A 25,232-nucleotide genomic window follows, 5' to 3' on the forward strand; every position below is an offset into this window, starting at 1 on the left:
GGTGTTTGAAAGATGAGTAATGACACAAAGTTGGAGAGATGACAGCAGAAAAGATGGGTAGTAGGAGACATAATCCAGTGACTTTTTTATATCAATAATTAGTGCAGATCAGACTAATTGAACTGAATTATTTTTCGTGAAGGATCATAACCATTCTCAGCAGTGCCCCTGTCAGTCAGTGGGTTGTTTCAAGATGCATACAGTTCTTCTATCTTCATGATCTTAGTACTTTCCCAGCTGTGGTCCAGAGGTCTGTGCTGGCCACAGCCCACCTTTGTTCCCTTAACACATTCCTGGTCTCTTTATGTTCTCTTAATTGAGTATCCATGGTGAAGAGAATCAAACTCAATGTCCTTAGGCAAAAAGCATCAGAAAAGAAAAATCAATAAATGACATCCTTCAGTGTAATAATAATGGAATTTTTAACTTGAAAATTACTTGTGAGTAGACTTCACAGTCTTTATAGCCACATGCAAATTGTATGTTAATATAACTTTAGCTCAGCAAACTGTTTTACACAGTTAGTTGAAACATTTGATATTGTGCCTACAGCCTTACAAGTATGTCTCACCTTTTGTCATAGATGAATACCTGAAATATATGTATAAATAGTTTTTTGGTAATACAAATTATATTTTCTCAGTGATTTGCATAATATCAAAAATGCTTCATCTTTAGTTTAAGTCAATCATAATTGATAGTTATAATAGTTTTTCTTCTTAAGAAGTTAACATCAATATTTAAATGCACCAGAAGTTCTTTTAAAAAGCTAACAGTGAATCATTTTAATGAGGAAAGTCATTCTTAAAATAGAAAAGAAAATTAATCCTTGAATCATGTAATTTTAAGTTAGAATGGACAACAGAGATTATCTAGTATGCTCCTTTGGTTTACAGATGAGAAAATTTCAAAGTTCAGAACAGAAAATTTAAAGAATTGGCCTCAAATCACGTATTCTGCTCCAGTTGCTGGTACAGATAGAACTAGAACCCAGATCTTGAGCACACTTTCCATTGTGCTATACTGGTACCTAGTTTCTATATTTGTAAATATGTGCTTTTCAATATTGAATTTTCTTTACAAACCATCAGATCAGATCAGTCGCTCAGTCGTGTCCGACTCTTTGCGACCACATGAATCGCAGCACGCCAGGCCTCCCTGTCCATCACCAACTCCCGGAGTTCACTCAGACTCACGTCCATCGAGTCAGTGATGCCATCCAGCCATCTCATCCTCTGTCATCCCCTTCTCCTCCTGCCCCCAATCCCTCCCAGCATCAGAGTCTTTTTCCAGTGAGTCAACTCTTCGCATGAGGTGGCCAAAGTACTGGAATTTCAGCTTTAGCATCATTCCTTCCAAAGAAATCCCAGGGCTGATCTCCTTCAGAATGGACTGGTTGGATCTCCTTGCAGTCCATACACCGAGTTAATACAAGGCCTACCTATTGGTAAAGTCCTCACCAATGCAACTAAAAGAAAAATACCTTCCTATGACAGGTGGCTCAGTGGTAAAGAATCTTCCTGCCATCGCAGGAGCTGCAGGAGACATGGGCTTGATCCCTGGGTCGGAAGATCCCCTGGAGAAGGAAATGGGAACCCATTCCAGTATTCTTGCCTGGAGAATCCAATGGAGCCTGGCATTCTATAGTCCATGGGGTCACAAGAAGTCAGACACAATTGAGTAGACACACCCATATATATGACTGTATATCTGAATACTTTGACTGTGTTGAATTGAGCCATGTTCAAACCTCATCTGTATTTAGATCCAGAGACTTTTCATTGATTCTGGACCTCACTCTAGTTTAACCAAAAGAACTTGAAGTTTTAGAAAACTTGAATTTTAGGTGCCACTTCTGTTACTTAATTGTTGTACAGTCATGGTCAAATTACTTAGTCTCTAATGGGTCTTAATTTTCTCAACCATAAAATGGAGTTAATGGCTGTATTTGCCTCACAAAGTTACCATAATGATCAAATGATGTGACAGTGATGCAAAAGGTTTTTGAATATTTAATGTGCCAGATACTTTGCCAGTTGATATATCATATTTATTATCTAAGCGTTAACTTTCACTTATCAACTAGTTAATTTCACATATACTGATTTTATTTTGTAATGTTTTTTCACAGATAAAATCTTATCTCCTGTTACCTAAGCTTTTTTGTTGTTGATACATTTATTCTTTGATCACATTAAGACCTCTGTAGTATTCCTTTGTTCATTGTTTGATAAGGTAATTATGTATTATTTATTATCTGATTACCAGATTTATTTTCTAGATATATATCTGATTTTTTTACAGTAGTATTTTTTATCTTTCTCAATTAGATTAAATGACAAAATTACCTTTCTCAGGAAAACTAATGCCATTTCTTGATATAAATTACAGTTCTCTGATGCAAATATCCTTTGGACCTATTGCTGAAAATTGGGGGAGGATGGACATTGATAAGGCATGAAAGGCTCATGTTTTTTATCAACTTTTTAAAGATGTTAACTTGGGCATCAGCATATAGGTTTACATTGGGTAATTGGACCCCTTTTGTCCATATTTGTTTTATTAAGATAAAGAAATTCCTATCAGACAGCATGGTAATACCAGATACATAAACAATGCACCTGGACAATTTTTTAACTAAAGAAAATTTTAAATGCCCTATATTTTAAAGGTAAAGTTAAAATTCTAATTTTTAATAATTTTTGTACTGTTGTAGGACGGGGGAGCCTGGTGGGCTGCCGTCTATGGGGTCGCACAGAGTCTGACATGACTGAAGCGACTTAGCAGCAGCAGCAGCGTAGTTTTAAAGACATTGTAGAATTTCATGATAGGTAATTTTACTATGAAAGTTATCAAAAATTATGAAAATCAGGCAAAATAATATACGTGATTTGAAATGTGCTGCTTGTGGGATATGTTGTACATACCATGATAACTTACCTTTGTTAAATGTTTGGAAACAATAAGGAAGCCAGGGTCATATTTTTAACTGGATTTACTTCTTAACAACTGTTTTATGAGTTACTAGACTGCTGAACAAATAAAAAGGCAACATCCTCAAAATTTAAAAAGAGGTTTAATAAAAAAAATTTAGATGACACAAGATATTTATTTTCAGTAAAAAATGTATTACTATAAAATATTGTTGACAAGGACTTGTATCTCATGAAGATTAACAATACTTAGTATTTTAATGTTAATATTATATAAACTAGTTCAGTTTTATAAGTTCTAATCCCATGTATCTAAAAATGAATATCCTCAGTATACCTAAATGTATGATTTTTTTCCCATTGATCAAAGTGTTTATTTTCCTAGAAATCTTACTAGTTTGGAGAAATTTATTTTATTATAATCTTCTAATCACTGTTAGTGATTGGATTATGTATGTCAATGTGAAATAAGAAAAAAGACTAAGGCATACTTGGCTTTATGTCTTGTTTTTGTTCTCATACCAGAAGAACCACTGTCTCCAAACCATTGAAGATCTACTATAGTTATCTTATCAAGCTGTGAAAAGATGAAATGGATAAATGGTAGCAACTAAAATTAAAAAAGTAATTTATGTATGTGGTGTTTAGTAATGGGCCTTTTAGACACCAAATTTACTACCAAATACTTGAAGCAGATTTTATTATCGAACAACTTAGGGCAGAGGGAAAAATACTTGAGAAACTTTTTGAATATATGAAATAATAATGGTCTTAGGTAGATTCATTATTGGTGGATTAGGATACACTGGATATGTTTCTGATCCACCCTCCTTTAACCCATAGTGACTTTCATCAAATGATTGGCTGGAATTCATTTCATAATAAAATCTTGGAGCAGATTGTAGCTGCTGAAGCTAATTGACCCAGATAGAAATTGAATCTGTTGTGTTCAAACAAAAACACTGTTCTAATAGTTGGACTCACTAGGACAAATACGTGTTAAGATGCGAAATAGTCACATCGTTGTCCTTGTGGAATATGATTATTTATAGACACATTTCCTCACTCTAATTTTGTTAGGGTAGAAAAATATCTCCTTCGTTTAATCCATTGTATTTTCATTGAAAATGGAGAGATAAGTGTATGAGAAATACTTGTATTGCCAAATCCTTCAATTGGAGTAATACTTGTTTTGCACAGAACACCATTCTCTTCTCTTGGTTTTCTTTTGTTGTTGTTATTAGAGATGTACTTTTAAACTGGGTGTGACTGTTCAATAAAATGTTTACAAAGATGTGCATATATTTTTGCTGAACCACTTATCATTAATTTTGTGCACATTTATTTAAATGGTTTGCTGCATTTCCTAGCTTCTTAAGAGTATTCTTTAATGTTATCTGAATGCTTCAAATTATATTTTCTTCTTTCCTATGGCGGGCACTTCTACCTATATGATCACTTTACTTAAGATCACAGTAAAGCAAATGCTTTTGTATTTTTAAGATCACCCACAGCTTCTACAGTATTAGGCACTTCAGTTTTTATGAAATTGTGATGTTCCAGAATTTCATCTGGAGAAGGCAATGGCACCCCACTCCAGTACTCTTGCCTGGAAAATCCCATGGATGGAGGAGCCTGGTAGGCTGCAGTCCATGGGGTCGCTAAGAGTCAGACACAACTGAGCGACTTCACTTTCACTTTTCTCTTTCATGCACTGGAGAGGGAAGTGGCAACCCACTCCAGTGTTCTTGCCTGCAGAATCCCAGGGACGACGGAGCCTGGTGGGCTGCCATCTATGGGGTCGCACAGAGTCGGACACGACTGAAGTGACTTAGCATAGCATAGCATAGAATTTCATCATCATCTCATTTTATCAGACATAGCACACAAGTTGTCCATCATGAAGAATCTTAAATTCAGTTAGTATTTAAGCAGATTTTCTTAACTCTTATTAAATTTTTGTTATGTTTCATAGCACTTGTAAAATATTTTTAAATAGTAACATTAATGCTACTATTCATATAGGAAATAGTTTATCCTCTTAAATTTTTATATTTTCGTTGTCTTTTTAAAAACAAAAGTGGAGTTTATATCCACTTGTCTTCTTTGTCTTAAAACATTGTTTTTGAATTAGTATTATTTTTGCAATTTTGTTCTAAGAATATTAAAACTTTGATGGAAGATAAACTCAGGTGATCAGGATGTTGATTCAGGTGTACTTGGCATAGCAGTTCATTAACTATGTGTTAATTATCCATGATTACTCCTGAAAAGCTATAGTGGCTTCATCTTTTAGGTTGCTTCATTAAATCATTAATTTTCTTGGTGGTAACTAAGCCTGACATAAAATTAAGTCATCTCAGTCTCCACAGATTTTTATCTTCCCATGATGTCAAGAGCATTGAGTTAGTTAATATAGAGTAATGCAATTTATTCCATGCATATACTGACTTTTTATTTTAGAATTATTTGTATTATTTTGGCTTATCTGATATTTAAGTATAATCTCATAAATGTGTATCTTTTAATTAATCATTTAATGTTGTAGCTTACAATTTGTATTTGCTGTGTAATAAGCCCATTTATGTATTTGAACCACTTCTTATCAACAGTTCTTTGACCCCTGGCTACATGAAGCTGCTACAGTTTATCCAGAACATTATTTATAAGGAAGGATTTGATGGATCCAATCCCCAGGTATTGAGAAACTTCAAAACCTTTTTATAATCATGTATGTAATGTTGTTTTTAAACTCTCTAGGGCTAGAACCAGAAGGGCTTAGAATAATCAACAGTGAACAAGCTGTTTCTAAACACAGAGCATGTAAATAAGCAGAATACATGCAGCCTTAGTTTGACTATAAATGTGTGCTTTGAATTTTTGCTAAGTTCTCAGTGGATACACAGAAAATGTTCATATGCATTGTCAACATGAATTACTTTTAAATATGTATTTGTAGTGCCTGAAATTAATAAATAACATAGCTTGAAAATTACTGTTAAATTTGCAGGACTTGTATTTTTCTATCTTAATTTTTTACAGTTATGTCACTCAGGCCTTAATTTTGAATTACGAGGTTCAAGATTTTATTTATTATATTATGCTTTGAGTTGTCTCATTGCATAAAATACGCATTTTTTATTTGCTACATTAAAATATTTTATATCTTAACTATTTCTCTGTAGCTCTATTTTTTAAAATTTCCTCTGGATTCCTACCATTAAAAATGTTCCGGTTAGTTTAACTTGAACAAAATGAGGGAAATTTTATTTCTAGATATCATGCCTTTCACAATTCTTCCTCAGTGATTTTAGTTGCTATTGCTGCTAAAAGATTTGCATTTCATTTATATTATTTTAGCAGAATTATTTCCAGAGCACCATTATTTTTGTTGAAGAAGACAAAAAAGCCACAAGTCTTATTTTTGGCATTATTAACCACACTTGCTCTTAATTCGTATCATAGATTTTTAAATATTCTTTAGCTTTATTGCTATATTTAACACATTGTCCATGGCAAAAGAAATACTTTTAGAATCTGTTTTGATCATCAGTTTAATAGCAGGTTGAAAACATTTATGTGTGTATGGTGAGGCACACATTCATTTATAGATGGTCTTTCATGAATGTTACAGTTTTTGTGACAGCCCTTGGTGTTTAGTACAGTTTTATTTTGGTCGTTGTGGCTCCATTTTTGGTCTAGCTAAGATTTATGGGCTCCATGTCTTCTCTTTGGTGGCAGTGCCCGTCTGGAGAGGTAAATTGGTCCCTGACAGACACCTCTCCCCACGCGCTCTGGTAACTATGGAAACAGGCATGTCATAACAGTTCCTGTGGTACATTGTGCAGAGCTGCTGCTCTTGTAGGATGACACATCTTCTAAGAGCAGGAAATTTTATAGAATGCAAAAAAAGCAAAGGCAATAAATACCCTCATACTTAGATATATAAGTATGTACACACACACACATCCAAAAAACCCTTAAAAGTAAGCTATTATTAGGATGGAATGAAAAGCTTTTCTTACTTGTTTCTTTGAATATGAATTAACACCATTTTAAGTAAATGATATTTTATGAACATTAATAGACAACAAACTCTGTAACTTTCATAAAGATTAAACAGGGTTGAGAAATACATTTTTATGGTGAGTACCAGGAATGCTAAAAAATAATTTTAATTAAATATGCCAATAAGTTATTATAAATATATTTCCTGTTTTATTGGAACTAAAATATAGTTAGTGAATTTGTATATTTTTGAATTATGGATTACATCATTTGCTAAATTACCTGGTCTGTTTATCTGTCTCAGAAACTTTAGATGACTTCCAGAAGCCACAAAAATACATCTATCAGGAACTACTTCAAAAAATATTATTCCTGAGTCAAAATAATATCCTGACACTGAAGTAAATCCTACTTTTTAAAAGGATATTTTCATCTTACTTTCTCTGTCACAGCATTTTCAAATAAACTAGTTGGGAGTCAACAAATGGACTCTAAGAAGCAGAATATTATATACTACTGTATAATTAATACTGCTAGTAAGTAAAGTATTGTAGCTTATCTGTAAAGATATTTGGAGTGGGAACATTTACAAATTGCTGTCATAATTTTATTTTTCATTTTCAGATATCTAAGAAATAATACAACAAGTGAAATTTGAACATTGATTTTTACTTAGAGTATCAGAATAACTATTTTAGATCTTCTCAAAGGAATAAATTTATTTATTGTTCAGCTGTCAGCAAAAGTTTATTTTTTTAATTTTATTATGCCTCACAGTATGCCCCATTATTATATGGTATAGCAAGGAATTATATGTTCCAAACAACACAGGAAATTTGTAACTCAGCCTTTGTTTTTACAATACTGTCATATTTTTAAAACTATAAATGTATTATCTCTGCTAAGTATTATGCTCAATTATGTTCTAATGTGCTATGTACCTGCTTCACTTTATCTATCACTCATTCATTCTCTGGCTTAATCATTTCATTCTTCCTATACGTGTATATCAGTGTAACTGTCAAAGTCACTAAACTGTGGTTGTCCTGATCCTGCACCTGACAGCAATTTTGTTATAAACTTGTATAAACTTTTTGATACAACAGTAGTAGGTAATGATGACTGTGGGTTAAAATACCGCTGACCTTTCTGAAATGTTGACAGGGTACACAGTATGATGCTGCTCTCCTTTTACCATCAGATTTCATTCTAATATCTAGATTTTGTTTGGGAATTTTTTTTCCAGGTTGCTCATTCTTTTAGGTGTCTAACTTATGCTATAGATCATGAGATAGCAAGTTTGGGGATGAGAATATGAACCTTACTCTTGCCATTTTGTTTGAATTCTGAGTTTCTAAGTAATACAGAAAAATGAATAACCTGTTATATTTCACAGATATTTCACAGGAACTCATCAGAAATTTATTTATACTTCTAACATATACTACATTATTTTATTCAATACAGAAACACAAAGAAAGCATTTTTTATGGACTGTTGAGGATCACAACCTAGGGTATCATATGGTCGTCATACCCTCAAGGCAAGCAGAAAGGAAACTGACCCAACAGCCTTGATATTGTCATTGTGCCGTAGGTCCTTGAAGTCAAAAAGTTTTTCTCAAATGTGCTTAGACTAAATTCTTCCGTTTTAAATTTCATTCTCATAGTTTTATACAGGCTGTTGTATCACTTTATATATTTGAGGAATTATATAGTCTCATAGGGGCTTCTGAGGTTGCTCAGTGGTAAAGAATCTGCCTGCCAGTGTAGGAGACACGAGAGACTTGGATTGGAACCCTGGGTTGGGACGATCCCCTGGAGGAGGAAATGGCCTCCCACTCCTGTATTTTTGCCTGGAGAATCCCAAGACAGAGGAGGCTGGTAGGCTACAGTCCATGGGGTCGCAAAGAGTCAGACAGAGCTAAGCACACACGCAGGCATGCATAGGCTCATAGAGCAATCTTCTGTTCTATCCTTTTTTTTTTTAGAGATGAGAAAACTAGGACCTAAGTAACGTAAGTGTTTTGTCCAAAATCACGCATAGCTATACAGTGCGTATTTAAAAGCCTCTGTTTTACCTATCTTACTAACTACTGTCTTCTTAGGTTTTCCTCTTGTAACATTTCAATGTTTTATTCATTTTCCCTACTTCCTTTTATCAATAAATCATCCTTGAAAAGGAATACACAAAATCACTTTCATAAATTTTATTAATGGCATTTTATAGCAATAGCATGTTTAGGATCTTGTTTCATCAGAAATCGGTTCTAAAGAGGCATGTTCCAAATCTTTGCTTTAGAAAAATAAATCTTATTTTTCCTGTTAGAATTGTAATGATTTTCCAATTATTTCAATGTGCCAGGTTTTGCTAATAGCTCCTTCCTTTGCCTGGAAATTTTGCTGAATTGCTAAGGAAAGCATTTGCAAAACATTTGTCTGGTTAGAATAACCCAAACAGTAAGATTTATTATAAACATATCTGCTGGCAGACATTTATTGACATTCAAATTAGGTTTTACTTAATGGTTTTTCAATGCTCTTTTCCCAAGAAATATCATTAACTGTTATTCTCACCTTAATGTCAATGGGCTCAAGTTCTAAATGTTCACCTGTTTTGTGAAAAGTGTCAAATTATCATAAAAGTAGCTTCAAGAAGAAAAAATTGAGGCAAGTACAAAACACCAAAAAATACATTTTTAAACTTTTTCCAAACAGAATAGTAAGCAATTAACGTGATAGAATTCATCTGAGAAATAGTGAGCACTCTGTAGTTTGTTGTAAAACAGAATTTTATAATACTAAGAATGGCTTGTGCACATTCTAGTTTAGATTCTCCTTATTTTTATCTGTGATTTGTTATGTATTACTTTAATTGCCTCAAACATAATTCTTAGAGTAGTCACTGTTAAAATTTAGAAACAATTAAAGGTTTAAGGCCTGTGATACTCAATTTTTCAAAAGGAAAAAGCACAAGAAAAAAATAGTTCTGCTATTTTTTATAGTATCATAATCTGAAAGATCTCCTTTATATTGCCTTATTATTGATACTACATGAAGTTTTTTCCCACATCTGTTGACATTATCTCTCAGATCTGTTTTGAATAAAAATAAGAACTGGCAGATAAAAGTAAAAGAGGTATCCTGTCATTTACTAAAACTTAATGTGTTTACTTCTCTCTCACTTTCCCTTAGAAAAAACAGAAAAACATTTTAAGAATAGGAATCCAGAATCTTGGTTCACCTTTGTGGGGAGATGATATTTGCTGTACAGAAAACTGTGACACGAGTCACAGCCTCACGAAGTTCCTCTATATACTCCGTGGGCTTCTGCGAACCTCTCTTTCAGCTTGTATCATTACAATGCCAACACACCTTATCCAGGTAAGAATTTCCCAAAACTGCTTTCTCCCAACTCATGGGTCATTGTTAAAGAGCAGTCTATAAATGCTTTATAAATTATTTTCACGTGCCGTTTGTGTAAAAGAGATTTTAGATGCTTAAAATGCCAAAGCAGCAAGATATCTTTTAAGATTATTCAATTCTTTAGTATCTATGGTTTTAATATACAGTGAGTATATGGTAACTTCATCTTTACTAATTTTATTATAATTTTTCTTGAATTTATTGTAAACTTGCTAATATCATTGTGACATGAGGTTAATTTTGCTGCAGTATCTTTTCATTGATCATAAAACCAATCTGAATATAGATCTTGAAGAGATATTTTTACACCTATGTATCAGCAGCATTATTCACAAGACCTAAAATATAGAAGCAGCCTGACTATTCACTGACAGCTGAATAGATAAGCAAAATGTGGCGTATCCATACAACAGGTTATTATTCAACCCTAAAAAGGAAGGAGATTCTGATGTGTGTTACAACAGGAGTAAATCTTGAGGACATTTTGTTAAGTGAAATAAATCAGTCACTGAAAGATAAATACTGTGAATCCATTTATATGACGTACTTAGAGTGGTCAAAATTATGGAGACAGAAAGTAGAATGGTGGTTGCCAGGAGCTGACGGCAGGAGAGGATGAGGACTTATTGTTTAATGGGTATAGAGTTTCAGTTTTAGAAGATGGAAAGAGTTCTGGAGATAGCTGGTGGTGATGGTAACACATTATGAATGTATTTAATACCACTTAACTATACACTTTAAAATGGTTAAAATGGTAAATTTTACATTATATATATTTTACCATAGTAAAAAAAATGGGGACGAAAGAAGCTGATCTGCATAAGAGTGGTCCCTTTCTTGCCTCTTGTTCAGATATGTGTGTGTGTGTATAAATTATTCTGAAGCTATACTCTCAGAAAAAGAAACCGATCTCCCCAGGGAAAGAAGGGTCTTTGTAAGATTTCTTCATCGGTTCAAAAAAGTTCTTTTCCTAAGAGTATTCAAATGGCAAGTTTGGAAGTATTTCTACAGTGAGTGTGTGTGTATGCGTGTGCAGTATACACATATACACTATGTGTGTGTATACATATAAACTGCAACATGATACTAGAAATAACTGAAATATCTGCTGTAATGAAGGGAATGTGAAAGTCAAAATAACTAAATCACTGAAATCACTAAATCTTTTCTGATGAACATAATAAAACATTTTGATTTGGAGTAAACTATAGCAGAGAAGTTTTGAGGTTTGTTTTACTTCTCTAAGACACAGCAATTATAACAATGAGAGTAACCAGCAAGCGCTTTAGGTCAGTACCTAACAATTCTTATGGAATTTTTAAGTAAATGCTATTATTGTCTCCATTTTACTTATAAGGAAACTGAAGTAAAGAGAAATTAAGAAATTAGATCAAAGTTAAATACTTGAAAAACTATAATTAGAACCCAGAAAATCAGATTCTAGAATCATAGGAAAATAAGGGTTCACCTAAGCTAGGCTCCTGTCCTTGGATATGTTAAGCATTATCCCTTGTTTTACAGCTGAGATCTGAACTTAAATGACATATTCAAGCAAGTCAAAGAAACAAGGACTGTATACTTGGTGACACTCCAGAGGTCCATGAGAACTTTACATTTAGTTAAATTAACAGAAATATAACAGATATAGTTGAAATTTGGAGGTCTATAAGAAGTCTAGTGCTTGAATAAGAATAGACATATAAATTAACAGAATAGAATTGAGAGTTTAGAAATAGACCCAGGCATCTATGCTCAACCAGTTTTCAACAAGGGCGCCAAGACCATTCAACAGGAAGAGAACAGCTTTTGAACAACTGGCAAGACCACTTGATAGCTACAGACAAAAGAATGAACTTTGGACCCTTACCTCATGTCATACACACAAAATAATTCAGAATGAATCACAGACTTAAATTTAAGAACCAAAACAATTATGAAACAAATATATGTATATATGTGATTTTAAAATTTATTCCAAGGGTGCCTATGCAATAAAGAGAAAGAAAAAAAAAAATTTAAGCCATTTTTGGTAGTGATCATTCTTGCTTTTTCGAGAAGAGATTCCAAACCTGTTGTGAATGTTTGTGACAGTGATTCCTCTAAGCCTCTGTCTAAGGGAGGAGGAGTAATATTATAAGACCTTAGTTCATCCAGTATTCACCACTGATTAAACAGTGGTTGAGATGATAAGGTGAACTGGATGTCTGAACATTAACCAGTGTTTGAACTTTGGTATTTTATAGATGTTTTTAACTTCTTATGTTACTGAAAAAGATATAATTTAAATTATACATTTTAAAATACCAATTAAGAGACTATTTTGAAGTAGAAATAGGAAATATGGTCAGACTTTGATGATAAATACACCAGTCTCTTCCCTGAACAGTTTTGCCTAGCTATCTTATAGTAGTCTTGTAGTCCTAATACCACTGGAGTTATAAAAAAAAAAATTCCTTGTTCTTTGAGCATGACACCTGACCATTTTTTTAATCCAAATACATAGGAGAAAATATAAAACTTAACAGTTTGCTAAAACCAGTCATGATATGCAATAAATAGCGTATAAAACTCTTAACTCTTAAAGACTGGCAAGGAAAATCACAATGTTTAGGCTAAGAGAATAAAAAGTACTTACAAAGCTAATTAAGACATATGCATATACAGAATCAGGAAACTGTGCGTTTGTTTAATAAGAACTTACACTGGTTTCTGTAGGCCAGTTGCAGTCCTGAGATCTTTTCAAATATTAACTCATTTAATCCTTATATATCATCATCATTTAGTCCTATATTGTTAGTACTGTCATTATTTCCATTTTGTAGATAAGAAACAAGAGACTGAAAATTTCAGTGACTTTCCCAAGATCATACAAGTAGTAGAATGGCAAGATTTAGATCTAAGCAGGTCCCCCTTCAATTACCACACTCAACTACCCTGCTATTCTGCTTGGTACTAATGAAGTACTAAATAGGGCCAAAATTAAGAAGCAAACTGTGCACAAAGTAGCATTCAGTGATAGAAAGAACCTGGGCCTTGGAGAGAGACAGACCCAATTAGTTGCATGGTTTAGTCAAGTCTAACTTTCTCAGCCTCAGCTTCTTCTTTTCAAAAATTCGGAACATTAGCAATAACATGGACTGACCCAGTGCTGGCACATGGAAGGCACTCATTATATGTTAACGACTGTCACCTTCACTATTGTTACTTAAACAGACCTCCAAACTTGAGAATTTGAACAGAGATCGGATTCGAAAACTAAGGTATGTAAGCGCATCAAAGCAACAGACGTCTTCAGCTTTCTGCCTCTTTTCATGAATGACATAGACAAGATCTTCTCACGGGCAAGACAGGTTAGAAAGCATGGCTGAAGTCAAACGGCCATTGAAGTCTTAGTAACATCCCCTTGTTGTAACATGACTCTTTTTAACATCATACAGTAGCTTCCTCTCAATTATGACCAGTGCCACCCCTGAAGACTCTAATAAGTCAAACTTTAAATGGTGATTGAATAATTTAGCTTATTCAGTCAACAAATATTTATTGCAGGTACTATTCTAGGCATCCATGGGGATACAGTAGTGAATAAAACAAGCAAGGTCCCATCCTCCTGGAATTTTTTTCAATGTGAAAGATAGGATGGATGGAGCAGACGACTCGTATATGTATGTGTTTTGGATGCTTGAGCTGGATATTTGACAGTAAAGTGGATTTTTGCAAGAAATAGAAATGCAGTTTGATATCCTTGGAAATAGTGTCATATAATTAAACACCTATAGGTAATAGAATTGTGACACCTTTATTTGAATATGTTACATTAAGTAACACTAGATTAAAAATACATAAAATATCTATTCCTCTTAGACTGGAAAAACAGCCAATCAGTGTTCTTACTTTGGTTATTAGCATTCTGTCAGACTTGTACAGTAATGATTAGTTACCCTTTATTGTACTTCTGGCATGCTTCCCGTGTTTAATTTCATTGTCGAGAAGGAACACATAGTTAAGGAAATTACAAAGAGGGGAAAAAGTTAAAATAGGGAAAATAGTGACACAGATTCAAAACTGATTTTAACATTGTTATAATAAGACTTTTGCAAGTAGAGTGAAAAAGAATTGTATTTGAACTATTTTGTGTTCAGCCTCACAACTTTGACCTTGATATAGTCTATTTCCTTTGGGTTAAAGATTATTTTCATCACAGCACAGGAAATAACAAGCATACATTGAAACAAATGCATAAAAATAAATTCTAAATATCTGTTAGGTGAAAACACTAAAATTATTCATCAAATATAGTATGATTGACTTAAAATATATATACATGTATAGTCCCAAACAGTTTTCCCTGTAAGTGGTGTTATTACTCATATTGTGTCTTGCTAGAATATAGTTTTATTATCTACCCAAAGACACTTTATTAAAAATGTATGTGAAAATGGCCAAGTTAAACACAGACTTTGTTATATGCTGGACTGTGGAGTAAAGTGTCATTAGAAGGAGGGAAACTACGGACGGCTCCCCTATATTCCAGCATTACCCAGTTCCCAGATCCCTGCTGTGTAGTTGTTCCACTCGCCAAGAAGCCTGTTAAAGAGCCCCCAAGAGCATGTGTACAGCCCTCCATGTTAATAGTTAATTGGTGAGGATGGCGAGATGAGAGGACAGCCGAACATGTGGTCTCTCAGACTCAAGCCGTAGACAGACCTTTAGTTATAATAACAGCAGCTGCTCACATTCTCACAACTCAACTGTTCAAAACTCTGTTGTCGAGTGAAGGTTGTCGTGGATTGAAAAAGAAAGAGGAAAGGTTACATCTAAGAGAAGTAATTAAAACCCTACCTTGAAACTCTTCCTTCCTGTTATCTTAAGTAAGAGAATATTATTTCATCTTTGACAAACTTAAGTATAAATTTCCATATTATAGGTTGTTATATTTCAGCTACATTGAACATTCTGCTGTTTTGTTTTTTTTTTTCCCCATTTACTGGTAGAAACACAAATGTTTGTACACCATTCGAAATTTTTTAATGAGGTTTTTTTTTTTTTTTTAACACAGTGATAACTTTGAAGCTGTTACAGTAGAATACTGTTTGATTTCCATATCTGGCAAGATACAGAACTGTAAGGTTTTCTGGTCTTATTATAAATGAGAACTGGCTTACTAGTAGTGAAATTTGTTATCCATTTCCAAATTATACAAATATTTTGTGCCTTTTAAATTAATATTATTTTTATTTCCCAGTGACAGTTCTGCTTAAGAAAAATGGTGACCAATAACATTTATTCTTTTCGGAGATAGAAACTTAGGTTCATGCCTTATTATGACTATACTGATGATGTGAAAAGAAAATAAATTTCCCCTAGCTTATGCATTTTATTTTCACAATCTGTGACAGGTTGTTCTTGAGTTATGTTTTTTATTGATTGAAATTACTTTTACCTGAAACTGTCAGGAAATAAATATCAAAGCACTTACAGTTGTAATTAAAATAGGAAAGGTTATTTTTCTATACCTTTCTCACAGCTTTCCTTTCAAAAAAAAAATTTACTTTTCATCACTGCTAATCTGTTCAAGCTGTCACAATCTACACTTCCAAGGAATTTTTAAATATAAACAACCCAATACATTTCTCCTTAACTATAATAATGCAGGAATGGAAACTTCCTTGACATTACTGATGATAAAATATGAAATAAGATTTTCTCATTCTGCCATAATTCTTAGTATTGCAAGTATTTAATGTATTTGCTATTGATCATTAGTTGGTAAACTACTTAAACCTTCATTTATTCAGAGCAGATTTCAGGTTTGAAACTGGCCTGTAATATATTTTTATTGGTCATCATTGGCACTTGGTCAATAATAGACTATTCAGTTTCTATCATATAGCCACTATTTTCCAGCAGTTTGATCTGTGGAATTTCCCTCCCCCTACCCCACCTCCAGCTATGTCACTGCAGAAACCTATCACTGACATTAGTTTGCTTGAGGAAAATTCATTTTCTGAAGAAAAGCAGGAAGCAAGGCCCTTGTTATATATCTCTTGAAAATTGAGTGGAGTTTTATTTAGTGTGTTATTTTAACTGATATAATTTCAAATATATCTTCTTTAATATTAATATATTAAAAACTTTGAACTCACTGAAGTGAATCATCCAGTATGTTGCAGTGTAGAGAAATTCAGAACAGACATTTTCACATCCATAAACTTTTGTGTTCATGCTGAGTATTTTAGCAACTAAACTCTAAGTCAAGCAATGGACAACTTTGGAACTAACTACTAATACGGGATTATGAAATGTGGACTCCAGTAACCTTGTGAATTTCTCTCAGTGTGAAATCTTTTATTCTTAAAACAAACTAAGAATAATTGTATGGTAAAGGAATAACAGACTCTTGTGAGTTTAAACATATAACATTTTGAAAATATTTTTATGTAATTGTTGCTATGAGCATCATAATAGAAAGGCATAACAAATATTAAGGATGAAAATTACAGATTTAATCTCTTGATCATGACTATCAATTACTAAAGGATAAAGTCAGATTTTCTGGGTAACAAATTTTCATACTCTCAACTAAGAATCTGCCTTTATTTTTCTAGACCTTCTCAACTGATCTGATATAGTTTGTAAGAAATAAATATTTTTAAGTTTAAATAGAAATAATTTTTAAAAATGAAATGAATCATGTTAAAATCATTTTAATTTTACATCATATGTGTCAAATTCCAGTCTTTGAAAATTTTGTAGCTTCATACAAGTTTGGTTGGGTTGTAAGCAGAGTCTGTTATTTTTTTTACAATAACAAATAACAGAACTGTGTTTCAGCTGTACTCCTATACACTTGGATTTACAGATTTTTATAGCTCATATTTTATATTGCACAATATAGTATCTGATTAAATTTTAAATCAAATCTTAGCTTGTATTCATTATACATATATATCTGATTTACTTTCTTGGTCAAGGATATTTGAAAGTTTTTACACAGATAATCTCTAAATTGCTTATAAGTTTCTGTCTATATAGAGAATTAGGAGCAATGTATCTGCCATTTGGTCTTAATATCAATATGCATATTAAATAAGGACAGCATACTTAAAATTCTCAGTAAGATCCATACGTATCTTCAAAAGAAAAAAACATTTAGAAACCTCTTATTATAATTAACCAAAGCATATTCAATAAGGCATATAATGAAAAATAATTTTGGTTTTAAAGACTTTTTTTGCTTTGCCTAAAATTGCTTTATGAAGTTTTGGTTCATATAACAATTCATACCATAGTACCTTATAGTGGTGATGGTCATTAAAGTATTATTTAGAGTCAAAATTTTCAAATATATCAATGATAGAAATAGTGAAATATCTCATCACAGTATGGAGATTGAGTCATCTGTTCAGGCATATGGAATCTTTGGCTGCTGGACTGCATAGTCTTTATAATGCCCAGTGTCCAGGCGTGGACACAACTGTTCTGGGCGCAGAATCGGAAAGGGACTCTGCATTTTTTCTCCTTGAACATGGTAGAAGGGAAAAAAGGGAAGGGTCCTTAACATTATTTTTATTATAGAGTCTACTCTACTACATCACTTTTTTTTGTATACAGAAAAGAAATATAACTTTATTTAATTTTGTATTTATTTTACAAATAGAATTACTAAGCTTTTTATCTTTAGTGTTACAAGCTTTCTGAAAAATACATGTAAGAAGATGCAAGTCTTGAATTATTCCTACTTATATACTTGCATGCATACCTTCCCTTAAAGAAAGATTACTGTCTTCAAAAGAAGGGTGCTACTTAGTTCTTAATATTGAGACAAAACATGCTTGTAACGAATTATAATTTAAAGCTGTTTAAGTACCAGGTCATATATTATATCCTAAACATTATATTTTAGCCCTTTGCTATTAATTGCATTATTATTACTATATAAAGAGTTCCTGCTTCTTTAATAATGTTTTCACACCCTATGTAGTTAATCTTTAATGTTGGGGAGGATAGGGGGAGAGATTAAATTAGCCTTGTAACCTCTCTCTCTTCCCTGTTGATGATGGAAAATAAAAGCTCTTAGCCACAAAATGTAACACTTAGAATTAATATTTAATTAGACTAGCAAATTGTACACTGTGGCTGAAAGCTTCCAAAGAGTTGTTAGTGCCACAATTGACCTACAGGTTTAATAATAACTCACTTCTAGAAGCAAGTGCCAGTTCAGCATAGTAGAGCCACTGTAAGAAAGTCCTGAGAGATTAAAATCAGCAAACCAAATGGCAGGCAGGGATTCCTGGGATGGAGCCTTCTGGAAAGCTGGGAGCTGGAATAGCTTTTAAGCCAGGATTCAGATGAGAACAGTGGGTGAAAAAGCTGATCCCTCCTGTTCTGGGAGCTTCTGGTTGTAGGCCAAAATCTTAGAACAGATTTTTACTAAATGTTTTTGCTGCAGCTATTAACTTACATTGAAAATCAAACATTGAATAATTTTTCTGTAAAATTTAACAAAATTTTTGTGTAAACATTAGTTCTTAATTTCTTAACATATTAGTACATAATATCTGTAAACTCAGATCATTAGATTATCAGATAGGTTTGGCGCTGTACATCTATGCTGTTTTGCTGTGACATGCTGTTTCCTTGTTCCCTGTATAGTTGATTTATATGGTTCATTTCTATATTATTTCATTACAGGGCATTATGCAGTGCCTGAGAAAGAGATTGTGAAGTCTGTAGCCCAAGAAATTTTTTTTCCTTCCAGAAGGTTTATATGTCAATAAACATAAATCAAGTGCATTTTTAATTTTTAAAGATGGACTATAAAGGCAGTGCTGTATTTGTTTATGCTTATATTGCAATTAAATTATAAGGTAAATGATTGGACCTCCTGGTGAAACATTGGATCCTTACATCTCTGGGAAATTAATCTGGTGAAAAAGATAGGATACCATGAGTTTGAAAATGTGCAAATACAAAACAGCCAACTAAAAAAAAGACACACCTTACATAATTTATTGGTTTTATCTTAAATAATTAAAGGAAAACTAGTCATTAGTTACAAATTCAAGCAGGTGAGAACCTTGCCAGCAGAGGGAGTAGTCCTGTCTTCCGTCAGGTTCCCATCACTTTCCCACCTGCCTCAGCTTTTTTCCCAGCCAGTCTCCCATCTGGACCTGGCTCTGTCAGTCTGTTCCTGATGACAGGCTATAATTTTATACTCAATATGGGATTATTCTAAGCTGATTTTAAACTTTAGTATCTTTAACCTACCACTGCATCCCACACATCAGCTGGAGGCTCTGTTTGATATTTGGATATCAGCAATTGTTTTTCCAGGCAGGGTGTGAGCTTTTGGACATCCGCGAATTGCATTTTAAGGGTTTCATGTGTAAAGCAGTGAGCAAAAAATTTCTGATATAGGAAGTTACTCATAAAAGATTTAACAAAACAAGCAAATTTCCATGTGAATAATTTCTATAATACGAAACTAGATATATAGTTTATTAAAACTAAAATTAATTTTTAGTATTGTGCCATTAACTGTTCAGGCTATTCATTACAGTGTTTTGTTCAGTCCATTTATAAGGGTTTTCAGAATGCATAAGTTTTTTAATGTTTAATAATAGCATACTAAAAAATAAAACTGATGTAAAAAAATGTTCTGCAAAAGCGTGGAGTATTTGAGACCAGTGTACATGTAAATAATACTTCTGAAAATAACATCATGTGTTATTTTAAAAATGCTTCAGTTTTAAGCCAGCAATTTCACACCAAAATTTAGAATATTAGTATTTGATCACATAGAAAATATACAAAATACGGCTCCATTGCTTAATCTTAGTAAAATTTGGCATCATACTCAGCAGTTTCTTTTGCCCTTGAGGTAGGCTACTTTGTGGACATGTTTTAAGCATTAGAAAAAGGAGCCAAAATATGTTTGTTTTATGATTTCCCTACATGAATATTGGTATACAGTACAACCAAAAAAATGTTGGCAGTTATAATGTTTTAATTTACAAAAGCTCCTCCATATTTTAAAATTGTGACTTTGAGTAAAGTTCAGTATTAAATCTATAAAAGCTTAATTTAATACCCTTACTAATATATTAATATTATATATTAGCATACTTTTTAATAAAATTATATTCTTTCTTAAACTCAAAATAATTATGAATATGACTATTTCCCCACTTTCAATTTTTTTTTAATCAAATAATAATCTAATCCATAGAAGTAAGTGGCAAGTCTGGGGAAGGTGAGGGAAGGCATGTAAGAAGCTACAAACTGTGTAACTGTTTTGATTTTATTATTTCATAAGTTTGATTTCAGTTGAATGGAGAACTTAATAAGCATGGGAAAACAAATACCTCATTAAATATCCCTAGGTTTATCCTTTCATTCAAGCTTGTTTTTTTTTTATTACATGACCAAGAAAATGTTATGAGTTGTAGTATGATTGTGTTTCTAATATCGTTTTTCAGGATATGTTATTATAACTTGAGCTGTTAAGTAAAATACTTGCTTTTCTTGTGGTGATTCCCTCCCCACAGTAGACGCACACATCATGTCACGTGGTAGGGTGAAACATAAAGTAGCATAAATATTTCTATTTTAACTTCACCATTAACTTAATAGTGCTGTTGTAGTCCCAAACCTGATGTGTGCCGTACTTGAGTGGAGCTCTGTCCTTCATATGGTGTGCTTTCTCTCTTTCTCATTTGAGTAACCCAAGAACTTATTCTAATTTGAGGCATTGCATAAATACTTTATGTCAGTTGGTTTATTCCTTTCAGGCTTCTTGATAATTAAGTGATTGGTTAATTACTTTTTACCTTTCTTGTTAAAATCTTTCCTGGAAGTATATTTTGTATTGGTGCAAACTGTCTCTTTTATGTTGCTGAGGTAATTAGGTCCCAGTGAGGAGGGAAACACTTAGGGTTTGATATAGTCTGACTGTTACTTAGTTACTCTGAATAAGTATCTCAAGTATTTTTATTAGAAAATGAAGGGAGCTTTTGATGGCAGTAGTTGAATTTTTATTTCTTAAAACAAAGTTCATGATTTTGATTTTATGAGCTTTGAATTGGAAAAGAGCATTAAACTAACCTTCCTTTATTTAAAATCCATTTAATGGATTTGGCGATTCCTAATAAAAAGAGGTTCCCATTCTATACAAGCAAATAGGAAACATTCTATAAAACCAAACAAGAAACAATCAAAACAAAAACTCTGTAAAGTTTTTCTGTGAAGTTAAAACTGGAGTAAGAAGGTAGTCAACTGGGCATTCTGACGTGCCTTTTTTATCTGCAACATCATTTGACATAATTTAGATTTCCGTAATTAAGAAATTGCATTGCAACAGAAAGTTTTAAGAACCTTTTTTGTAACTTAACACAATGCTATTTGAGATTGCCAGCAAAGTCTTAAAACTCCTGGACCCTGGCTCTCTTCTCTTCTGGCTTCCCTCCTAGTCATGTCTTGGCTACTATCCAGAGCTGACAACTTTCACCCAGGACTGAAGGGGAGATTTGTCTAGGGTAAGAAAGATTTTTGAGTCATCCTAGATTTTCTCATCCAGATGGGCAAGTAGGAGGGGTGGCAGTATCATTGTATATATGTGGGTGATATCATTATGCCATGCATGCAGTGTAGCAATTAATTTACTCATACTTCTGAGTTCCAAATATCCTTCTTCAGATGTTCCTTACTGGCAACTATATTGTATTAACTTCAAAATTAATACAAAAATTATTCAAAATTTATGTCTAAGTAATGGATGCACAAATACCTTTACTTCTCCATTTCTAGATATATACATATACTATAGACCAAAAAGTTTTCACATCTTAGCTAATAACATAAAAACACTTAGAATCTTTTAAGATGAGAATATAGAAGTTCCAGTTTCAAGATCTCTGCTAAAATCATTATGCTAAAGCTGTCTGAATGTTTCGGGTTATAATAAGGCAATTTATTATCCATAATGTGTTCTTCCTAAAGTGAATTGTGATTATTATGCTTTTAAGGGTTTTTAAAAGCAGTTGATTTTAGATTCTTTTAAATAAATTTACCTACCTTTATCTAAAAGACCATTTAGTATTCATGCTATGATTTGAAAGACCTTTTGATGAGAGTAGTTTTAAGATAGGATTACATCAATATACCACCCTCCCTGTGAGCCTTGGAGGTAAAGAAGTAGCTCAGCACTATTTGAACTTTTGAAAAGTAAGTACATTTACATGCTCAAATATCTTTTATGCTCTTCCAAATAACTGGAAGACTGAAATGAGTTTATAATTAAGTTTTATCTCATTCAGAAACTTAGATGTTATTTTCATGTAATTTCTTGTGCTTTTTATTTTATAGACATTTTTCAAATTCTATAGAACTTTCACAATTAATCTTGTTTGCCACATTACATAAACTGTTTTCCAAAATTGCTGTGCAGAAAGCAGTAAAGTCACTGTTAAATGTAACTTATTTTATGGTAATATTAAAAAGTTTATTCTTGTTCTCATACTTCATAGAAGCTTTTAAGATAGAATTTAATTTGTAGTTTTTAACTGATGTAAATCTACGGAACTTAGACGCGTAATAAATGAAATATATGAATGAGTTTCTGAGATTTTAAAATCTAGGCTATCTGTATATTTTATATTAATTCATTAGTTTTCCTCTGCAAAGTAGACAATTGATTGTTTTAACCCCCCACAAAATTTCTTTAAAAGACTTACAATGTAGACAGATATTACAGGAGAAGTAGTTTATTTAGTAAATTTTAAGGTTAAAGTAAGGAAAGAAATCCTCTTTGAAATAAACAGATGTCAAGTTGACCACTTAAATATGCAGGACCTTGCTTATATCCTACTAGCATGGAAGACTAAATCCATCCTTAAACCTTACAATTTCTATTATTCATATCATTAAGAAAGCCCTAGTTTATATAACTGAAATCCTAATAGTTGAATTCCAACAGAAATTGACTTTTATAATTTTAGCTTCAGCTATTTAGATACAAAGGCTTAGTCTTCTAGTATAGATAAAAGGAAATCTGACCTTTTTGATTAAGAAATATTGTCAGTAGCCTTTATAAGTGCTTGTTCATCTGAGGGTCCATGACAGGAGTACTCTTCCCAGTTGAGTTTATCCTAAAAATGAAATGATAAGAGTCTGCTGGTTGTTATCTAAGATCCTTCTTAATGGGAGAACCACATGGTTATTCTTCTCCCTCTTGTTCTCACCCTCTACAACCAACTCAGCCTTACCCCACCCCCACCCCAACATTGTTCAGTACTCAGCACAATGAATCATTTTCAAGTTGACTCATTGTGAACTGTCTCCCAGCTGTTGGAATGTCTGGCAGACATTTTTGTTTGGGTGAAGAATAACTGGCTGAAACCCAACCTGGATGAGTTTGATATAATGGTCTTTGGCTAAAGAAATATTGAGAGGAGTGTGTTTATGGCCTCTGAAACCCCTGTTATTCCTGGAGTAGGACCATCCCCTGTGGCATAGAACTGAAAGTAAGGGATCAATCTGGATTATTTTCTCACCATTGAATGAAAAATTGCCTTGAAAAAAAATAGGCATTTCCAAATGATGTTTGTTTTTCTATACTTGGTGCCCCTGTGATTGAAACTATTAAAGACAATTAAGGATAATTATTTTTGCTGCTTCCTTTTAAAAGTTCTAATTCAAAGGCTATGATATTCTTTTTATAATATACATTTCTACCTACAGAGGAGTTTCAAAGTACTGCCCTAGATGTGAGTTAACTAGTCACTTTAGCATAATATTTAGTGACAGATTACTGTGTATTTCAAACCAGGTCATATTGACCAGCCCTCTTTTATTTTTTATTCTTATACAGTCTTTATTAAGAGGACTTAAGAAACAGGGGAATACCCATAAGCTCAATAGTCAATCACATTTTCAGAAAGTGAACGTATGATTATATCTGGACTTTTCTTCTACAGGGATATAGTATCAGACTGTAAGTTGTCCCTACTGTTTTACATTTCCCATCCTTCTTCAGAAGATTAGTTTTTAAACGGTAGACATTACCAGTGTGTAAAATAGGAGTTTCAAAGTTATCAAAATTTTGTAAGCAATAATTTTTTTCAACTTATCTAGGTCTCCAGATCAAACATTTGTCTAAGATGTTATAACCTTTAAAATAATTTACTAACCTATCACCCTGTCAAGGGTTATAAGGCAGACTGAATTTTTTTAAATAAAATAATTCAAGAAAACCTGAAGAATATTAAATGGTTATATTTTTAATTGTTAAATTTGTTATAGCCTTGAAATTCTGGGTATTTTAGAACTATCGATATTTAAAATGTGATGTATTTTTATATTACATTATATACATTGTGTACATAATGTACATTATATACACTATGTTTTATAATACATTGTCAGCAGTACTTTTGGTTCAGGTCTGATAGTGTTGGGAAGAAATGGGGGGCTCCTAGTCTAGTGCTGGTCGTCTAGCACCTTTTCTTTGCCTTTATTATTAACCCAGAGCCAAATAGCAGCATCTGGAAAGAAAGAATGAAGACTCCAGAGCTAGTCATGCTGCAGACTCCTAGCTGCAGACCCTCCCATGTTTCTAATATGATAACAGAGGACCTCAGCTGTTACAGGGCTGGGACCTGGTCCCAGCTGACAGATGATAGTGGGACCTTGTCTTCCATATTCTACTTACTGTATACTGCTTCTGAATCCTAGTGTTTATCAGATTTTTCAATGGACAGTGGATAATTTGAAAAATAATAGCATATGAAAATAAAGGTAGCTTTGCCTCTTAAGAGAAAAAGTACTTAACGTTTTCTACAAAAACTAAGGCACACCCCCTCAGCTCTTC

The 25,232-nt window shown here is 32.9% G+C and overlaps 1 protein-coding gene across 1 annotated transcript in view; it reads left to right on the plus strand.

Annotated features, from left to right (window-relative positions):
* ELP4 (elongator acetyltransferase complex subunit 4) overlaps window positions 1–25,232 on the plus strand; it is a 258,523-nt gene that overhangs the window by 95,936 nt on the left and 137,355 nt on the right. The window contains exons 6-7 of the mRNA XM_010831809.1: window positions 5,546–5,630; window positions 10,136–10,324. Coding sequence (XP_010830111.1) covers window positions 5,546–5,630; window positions 10,136–10,324 — 274 coding nt within the window. The remainder of the gene's footprint in view (window positions 1–5,545; window positions 5,631–10,135; window positions 10,325–25,232) is intronic.

This window comes from Bison bison, unplaced genomic scaffold, assembly GCF_000754665.1.
Source record: "Bison bison bison isolate TAMUID 2011002044 unplaced genomic scaffold, Bison_UMD1.0 scf7180017864531, whole genome shotgun sequence".
Lineage (NCBI taxonomy): Eukaryota > Metazoa > Chordata > Mammalia > Artiodactyla > Bovidae > Bison > Bison bison.